The 8,423-nt window shown below is 47.8% G+C and overlaps 1 protein-coding gene across 4 annotated transcripts in view; it reads left to right on the top strand.

The window, feature by feature from the left end:
• The first annotated feature begins 3,473 nt into the window (after nt 1–3,473).
• The window catches only part of LOC311611040 (galectin-9-like), a 47,048-nt gene continuing 42,098 nt past the window's right edge, over nt 3,474–8,423 (top strand). For 2 of the 4 annotated variants that reach the window (XM_084862755.1, XM_084862754.1), the window contains exons 1-2: nt 3,530–3,656; nt 8,152–8,261. In XM_084862755.1, coding sequence (XP_084718881.1) covers nt 3,545–3,656; nt 8,152–8,261 — 222 coding nt within the window. In that variant the 5' untranslated portion in view covers nt 3,530–3,544. Of the gene's footprint in view, nt 3,657–5,641; nt 5,668–8,151; nt 8,262–8,423 lie in introns of those variants that run through there. The other 2 variants (XM_084862756.1, XM_084862759.1) reach the window with 2 other exon arrangements.

Below are 8,423 nucleotides of genomic sequence, written 5' to 3'. Positions count from 1 at the left end.
CGTGTGTATCCCTGACGTGTGTTTGCTGGGAGCCTGTGGAACAACCCTATTTCCTCAGGCAAAATGAGAACTAAGAAGTGAACTTGGGAATTGCCCCCTTCCCAACACTAGACTAATCAGGACAGTAAGGTTCTGTTGTAAAGACAGACAAATAGATCGGACAGAATTGAAAGTTCTGAAATAGACCCACACATATGTTTTCCATTGATTTCCAATAGAGGCACCAAAGCAATTCAATATGGAAAGGCAATTCAAAGTAGCAAATGGGGGAGAAACCAAGATGGTGGCATAGGGTAGACACCCGTATGCAGCCTACCACAACAAATTTGAATTTAGAACTGAAAAACAGGGGAGGCATTGCCCTGAAGTACCAGACGGCTAGCTGAGAGGAGGCTCTGCCATCTGGGAAGGAGAGAGAAGGCACACTGAACCTCAGGAACTGTGAAGGTATGGAGAACTGTGTGTGCGAAAAGGCGCTGCGCTGGCTTACTCTGGGCGCACGGAGAGGAGGGGCCGGACCTAGATTGCTGCTGATTTACTCCTGGCGCAGAGAGGGCGGGCAGGCTGAGTTCGCTACTGGCTTACTCCCGGAGCATGGAGAGGGCAGACAGCTAATGCACAACTGGCTTTTTTGTTCGAGAGGAAAACAGAATCAGCCTATTGCTCTGATAGATGGCCCCAGACAGGGAGAGGCCAGACTGTCAGGCAGTGGGCAGAGATCTCTCGGATGTGTGTGAAGCCAGAGGCCATTACTGCGAGATTTGGGGAGGATCCCAAGGGAAAACAAAGTTTGTCTGCACCAACCTGAGACTCTGCCCCATCTGTGGCTGAGCACAAAAGCTCTCCCAGAAGCTGGCTTTCTCTAAGGAGGGACTGGCAGGAATCCAAAGCTTGTCTGTGCCTTTACCAAAGAGGGACACACGCCTGCAACCAATCTTCCAAAACTCTCCGAGAACAGTTCTTTTCTAAGGCGAGACTGACAGGGAACCAAAGATTGTCTGTGCCACCCCGAGACTCCACCCTATCCAAGAGAAGTACAGAAGCCCTCCTAGCTGAGACACTGCTGATCCTCACAGCCAATTGTCTTGGAGATCAACGCTTCCCAGTGATACCAACAATAAGCAAGGCTTAACAACAAGACTGCACACACAGCCCACAAAGGGCTACACCAAGACTGTCCACCGCAGGTAACTGGGAAGGCTGTGTTACTGGGCTCTACCAGAACACCTAGAACACAAAGCTATTTCATCAAATCACGGAAACAACTAAAATGCAGACAAGAGGAAGGAGACAAAGGAAGGAGATGGAGGAAAAGAAAAGATTGGACATTGAGTTCAAAACTACAGTTATAAGGTTATTCAACAACATCCTAAAAAAGGCCGATAAAATAAATAAGACCTATGAGGATATGAAAAGGGAGCAACTAGAAATAATAAGGGATCAACAAGAAATGAAGAAAACATTGTCTGAAATAAAAAATATTATACAAAGTCCTAAAAACAGACTGGAAGATCACAAGAATCAAGACAAAGATTTAGAATACGAAGAGCCAGAGGACACTCCTCTGCAGAAGGGAGAAGATAAGAGAATCCAGAAAGTTGAAGATAGTGTAAGAAACCTCTGGGACAATTTCAAGCGAACCAACATCAGAATTATGGGGATTCCAGAAGAAGAGAGAGAGCAAGATACGGGAAAGAATACTGGAAGAAATAGTGACAGAAAACTTCCCCCACCTGGGGAAAGAAATAGACTTACAAGTCCAGGAAGCCTGCAGAACCCCAAACAAAAGGAATCCAAGGAGGACCACACCAAGACACATCATAATTAAAATTCCAAGAGCAAAAGACAAAGAGAGAATATTAAAAGCAGCAAGAGAAAAGCAGGTAGTTACCTATAAAGGAACACCCATACAATTGTCAGCTGATTTCTCAACAGAAACCATGCAGGCCAGATGGAAATGGCAAGAAATATTCAAGGTGATGAATAGCAAGAACCTACAGCCAAAGATAATGTATCCAGCAAAGCTATCACTCAGAATCAAAGGACAGTTAAAGAGCTTCACAAATAAAAAGAAGCTAAAAGAGTTCATCACTGCCAAACCAGAATTATATGAATTGCTGAAGGAGGTTATTTAGGAAGAGGAAGAAGATAAAGATAAAAATTATGATCAACAAATACGTAACTATCAACAAGTGAATCTAAAAACCAAGGGAATTAAAAAATCTGATGAACAAAATTAACTGGTGAATATAATAGAATCAGAGGTATGGAAGGGGAGTGGACTGACAATTCTCGGGGAAAAGGGGAGTGGGGGTGGGTGAAGAGACTGAACAAAAACTGTGCACCTATGGATGAGGACAATGGGGGGTGGGGAAAGGACAGAGGGTGGGGTGGGAACCTGGTGGAGGGGAGCAATTGAGGGGGGGAAGAGGATTACATTTGTAATAATCTGTACAATAAAGATTTATTTAAAAAACAACAACACAAAAAACAAAGTAGCAAATGGCGTTACACAAATTAGCTGTGTGTAGGGAAAAAAGAAACCTGAATCTATACCTCATGTCACACACAAAAAATAAACTGGAAATGGATCATAGATGTAAATGCAAAAGCTAAAATTATAACGTTTTTAGGGGGGGAGAATAGGAGGCAATTTAAAACCTGAGGATAAGCAAAGCCTTCCTGAATGGAACCTGAAAGGAGCCATAAAGACGAGGAAAGAGACACAAAGTGAAAGCTCCTGTGCATCAGCCTGCTGAACCAGCTACAAGGACAAATAAATGCAGGGGGGCTTGGGCGGTAGAAGAGGGTAAAGGGTGGGGGCATAAGTGGTGATGGAAGGAGACTGGACTTGGGATGGTGAATGCACAATGCAAGACCGAGATGACCTGTCACAGAATTGGACCTCTGGAACCTGAAAAACTTAATTGACCAGTGTCACCCCAACAAATTCAATCAAAAATAAACATTCAGAAATGACATAGCTGATATTAATAAGCAAGGGCATTGAGAACAGTTACTGTGTGGAGAACTCTACTACTGGCAGCTGCTATGGTCTGAATGTTCGTGTCTTTTCAACATTCCTATGTTGAAACCCTATTGCCCAATGGGATGGGATTTGGAGGTGCCCTGTGGGAGGTGCTTAAGTCCTAAAGCTGGAGCCCTGGGATTAGTGCTCTTCTTAAAGAGATCTCACAGAGCTCCCTCACCCCGTCCGCCATGTGAGAAATCTACAGCCCTCAAGAGGGCCCTCACCCCACCGTGCTGATGCCCCGACCTCAGATCCAGCCCCCATAGCTGTGGGAAATACATTTCTGTTGTTTATTAAAGTAATAATAATAATAATAAATGCTGATACATTTATTTAAAGGGAACTGGGAAGTAAGGCCAGGCCCAGGCTAGTCACACTGGGACTAAAGGCAGAGGCAGCTATGCACCGGCTAACTGATACCACACTGATCCTTGCAGTGTTTGCTCCCATGGGCTCCCCGGTGCGGAGGGTGAGCGAACAGTGATGCTGAGTGTGCTCGATCCGAGGGGCTGCATGCTCTCCCACTCCTGTTCCCGCCGTCTATGGAAGGGATACCGCCAACCCTTCAAACTCACCCAAGGACCATGGCCCTCTCTGAGCCCCATCCTGGCCTCAGCGCCCACAAGTAAGACATAGGAAAACACAGCCCTGATTCCCGGGGTGCTCCCTCCCTGCCAGGCTTCGACTTCAGTGCCTCCGGAGCGTGAGCGTTAGTTCCTTTCACCCTCACAACCACCTTGTGACAAAGCTTGTGACTGGCTCCACCTCCCAGATGAGGAAAGGAGGCTTAGAGAATTAAAGCAGCTGACCAGGCTTCACCCAGCTGGTATGCCCAGGGGAAGGCACTTCCCTCTCAGCACATTAATGCGGTGAATAATTGTTATCACCACCAATCCCAATGACCTATGGAACTTTTGAGGGAAAGGAAAAAATTGCTCTTGGCCTATAGTCCCCAGAGTCACACTCAGGGCAGGGCATCAGCAAGGGCTCAGGAATCGCTGTAAATGAGCTGCTAACCGGAACTCCTAATCTGAGTTTCACTTCCCTCTCTCCTCAGAATCCTCTCACAGGCAGGCCTGGGAGGCTGGGCTGCCAGCGTGTGGGCCCTGGCCAGGGCTCTAGCACCTTGTTCCTCTATTTCAGTAAAGCACGGTACTCTTTTTTTCTTAAAGATGCCCCCAAATTTGTCATTTGGGTCCTCCCAAACCTACGTGGAGTGTTTGTTGAAAAGGCAGGTATCCTGCCCTGGCTGGCTTGGCTCAGTGGAAAGAGCATTAGTCTGCAGACTGAAGGGTCCCAGGTTCGATTCTGGTCAAGGGCACATGCCCAGGTTGTGGACTCAATCTCAGTAAGGGGTGAGCAGGAGGCAGGCAGTCAATGATTCTCTCATCATAGTTGTTTCTATCTCTCTCTCCCTCTCCCTTCCTTTCCGAAATCAATAAAAATATATTAAAAAAAAAAAAAAAAAAAAGTAAGACAAGAAAAGGCAGGTATCCGGCCTTAACCTCACCCACCCAACCCCAGGCTCTGGGAGAGTCTTGGGTCCCCAAGGCGAGTATCACCTGCTGAATGTTTCTCTCCTGCCCCCAGGGTTGGGCATACTTGGGGCAGTGGCAGAGTCTGCACCCCCCGTTCTCCACTTTCCTTGAAAACGGTTGACTTCAGGAGATGTCCTGACCTCTGAATAGTTTCAACTCCTTCCCATCAGGCAGAGGCCTGAGCAGCCCGGCTCTGTGAGGAGAACGGTGTGAGAAGGGCCTGCGGGCCGCACTGGGGAGAAGCCTGCCCCCTTGCCCTCCCAGGCCCTTCTCTGCCAGACAGAGGAGCTGCTCCCAAGCCAAGCCTCCTCCCTCCTTCCACATTTCCAAAGGAATGTTCAGTTTCAATTCCCGCTGGCTGGAGGCCCTGGCCAGGGCTCTAGCACCTTGTTCCTCTAGCATAGGGGTGTCGAACTCAATCAGAGAAGGGGCCAAAATCTAAAATCCAGCCTAAATCGCGGGCCGAATGGTTTACTGAACAGTCATAAACTGACAATGTCATAAACTGACAGCGGAGTGCAGTGATGACAGCGCGGTGCGGGCCACAGTGCAAGGCCTGGCGGGCTGGATTTGGCCCGCGGGCCTTGTGTTTGACACATGTGCTCTAGCACCTTGTTCCTCAGGCAGCAGGCCCAGTGGGGTGGGTGAGATTCCATGTAGGAGGAGCTCTTTTCTGGGTTTCCCGGTAATTCCTGAGCGAGGCCAGTCTTTGCCAAGAAGAGGCTAAGAGAGTGTGAGAGCTAGGGGGAGGACTTCACTGAGGCAGTGCAAACGTTTTGCTGATGGCGGGTGACCCTCACAAAGCAGGTCGATGGTTCCCCTGGAGAGTCCCGGGGCAGGGGAGCCAGTCTGGAAGACGATTCGTGGGCCTCACATTGGGTGCTTTCTTCTCAGGGACACACGGCTTCACTGTCTTCACAGGCCCTCTGCCGACACACAGCAAGGCCTGGTTTTTGGCCTTTCATTGGTTTGGTTTTTGTTTTTAAATACACACCTAGTTGAGTCCCTTGGGCCTCTCTGAAACTACTTTTTTTTTTAAAGAAATTAAGGTGTGCTTTGCCTACAAGTGAAAAGCAGAGAACTTAAGTATAGAGTTTGGTGAGTTTTAACAAGTGCCGACACCCTAGTAACCCTTCTGTTGTCAAGAAAGAGAACATAGCCCTGGCCTCTGTGGCTCAGCAGTTAGAGCATCTGCTCATGCACAGAAGGGTCTCAGGTTCAATTCCCAGTCAAGGGCATGTACCTAGGTTGTGGGTTTGCTCCCTGCCCCTGGTTGGGGCTGGTGCAGAGGCAAGCAGATGATGTGTCTCTCTTACATTGATATTCCTCTCTCCCTCTCTCTCTTTCTCTCTCTTTCTCTCTCTCTCTCCCCTCCCTCCCTCCCTTCCACTCTCTTTGAAAAGCAATGGAAAAATTTCCTCAGGTGAGGATTTTCTTTGAAATATAAAGAAAAAATAGAAAGAGAACAGTTCTGTCACCCCAGAGAGATCCCTCCGGCCCCTTCCCAGGCAACCCCTACTCCTCCCGGGGGTAACCCCTGTTTGATTTCTTTCCTCACAGATGACTTGTGCCTCTTCTAGAAACTCATGTAATTGGAAGTATTCTGTGTGTATGTTGTGTGTCTGCTTTCTTTTTCTTAGTACAATATTTTTGAGACTTCTCTATATTGTGTTTACTGGTAGCTTTTACTACTATACTAGTGGCCCATTTCACAAATTCCTGCACACTGAAATTGAATTAATTAGAAAAAATATTTTAATATTGCTATTTGCCCCATCTCCTGAGTGTTATCCTATATATATTAAGGATATTATATATTATAGAATATATATTCTATTCTATAGAACAATATATAATATCCTTATTATATATGTTGGCACCTGCTTTGGCTGGCCTGGCACTACCAACTTGCTAGCCTGTGCCCACCTCCCCACGACCTCCCCGCCCCCCCGGCCATTGGTCATTCTGCCATTTGGTCAATTTGCATGTTATCCTTTTATTATATAGAATAGTTTTCTATTACTCTATGGCTATATTGGCCTATGTGTGGACATATGACTTCACTCCCTTGGAATAAATACCTGGAAGTGAAATGTCTAGGTTAGTGGTTGGCAAACGGTGATTTTCGAGCTACATGGGGCTCTTTGGCCCCTTGAGTGTTCCAACGCCACTTCTTCAATATAGACTCGCCCAGGCAGAAAACAGACTTCAGTGCATGGGCCACGAAGTTTCAATCGCACTGTACGTGCGTACCCGCACATGGTATTTTGTGGAAGAGACACACTCAAGGGGCCAAAGAGCCTCATATGGCTCGAGAGCCACAGTTTGCCAACCACTTGTCTAGGTCATAGCGAAGGTGCATTTAACTGTAGCAGGAGCTACCAGAGCCACTGCCAATGCGATGTGCATTGTGCGCTGTCAGGACCATCGTGCAGCGTTCCAGCTGCTCCGTATTCCCGTGAGCAAGGAGCCTGGCCCTCTTTGTCCTTGGAGCTGGGTCAGCAGGCTGATGCGCAGGAGCTTTCACGTTGTGAAGTCCACTGTGTCTTTCCTCTTCTTTATGGCTCCTTTCAGGTTCCGTTCAGGAAGGCTTTGCTTATCCTCAGGTTACAGATTGCCTCCTATTTTCCCCCCTAAAAGCGTTATAGTTTTAACTTTTGCATTTACATCTATGATCCATTTCCAGTTTATTTTTTGGGTGTGGCATGAGGTATAAATCCAGGTTTCTTTTTTCCCTTCACACAGCTAATTTGTGTAACGCCATTTGCTACTTTGAATTGCCTTCCACATTGAATTGCTTTGGTGCCTCTATTGAACATCAGTGGAACACATATGTGTGGGTCTATTTCAGAATTTTCTATTCTGTCTGATCTATTTGTCTATCTTTACAACAGAACCTTACTGTCCTGATTAGTCTAGTGTTGGGAAGGGGGCAATTCCCAAATTCACCTCTTAGTTCTCATTTTGCCGGTGGAAATAGGATTATTCCATGGCCCGCAGCAAACACAGGTCAGGGATACACGCGGAGAAGGATGTGAGGTCTGGTGGCAAGATTTATTGGAGCAAAAACAAAGGAAGAGCTAAGCCTTGGGCAATGTCTCATCTACAACCAGATGCCTCAGCCCCAACGCACAGAAGTGCAGCCTCTGGGGCCACAGGCCCTCACCCGTCCCCACCAAGCCCGGGAGGAGGGCCAGGACCCAGGGCTGCTGTGCCATCACCCCAGCATCCTGGGCTTTGCTCTTCCCATCTCTCTGTGACTTGTCTTCCTTCCCTGGGAAGTCCCAGGCCTCTCCTCCTCCCCCTGACCTTAGGGCAGCATCTGAGCCTCAACTGTCTGCCTGCCTGTGGGCCTCATATCCTCATGGAGCCCTTGTACATGCACCATTATATTTGGTGTTTCTCCTGTTAATCTGTCTCATATCCATTTAATTATAAGGCAGAGGAAAAATGTTCCCACTCTGACATGTCCCTTCCATCCATCCACAAATCTTTTTTTAACTTACAAAACTGAAACCCTGTAGCTATTCTGGCTCCTCCTCATGGAAAAAGTGCCAAATAGTTCTGGTTTCTGTCTCACAGCGAAGTCCTTTCCGGGAAGAGAACTGCCTGGCTGTGTGAGGAGCAGCCGTGAACACAGAGGTGGTGGAGAGATGGCCCTCGGCAGTGTCCCGCTTTCCTTCATGAATCCAGTGAGTTCCCAGTCTGGGGGCACAGGTGATGCTGCAGGGCTGACTGGATGCCTTGCAGGGAAGCCACGCTGTGTCTCCTAGGAAACCAGACTGGGGTGGCAGAGGGGACTTGGGGGGCCAATGATGCAATCCTGACAGAACCTCTGCCCCGGGCCGGTCTCA

The sequence above is a fragment of the Pipistrellus hanaki genome (genome assembly GCF_964339955.1).
Source record: "Pipistrellus hanaki genome assembly, chromosome: 16".
In the NCBI taxonomy this organism is placed as follows: Eukaryota; Metazoa; Chordata; class Mammalia; order Chiroptera; family Vespertilionidae; genus Pipistrellus; species Pipistrellus hanaki.
This window is presented reverse-complemented; position numbering and strand designations above follow the sequence as displayed.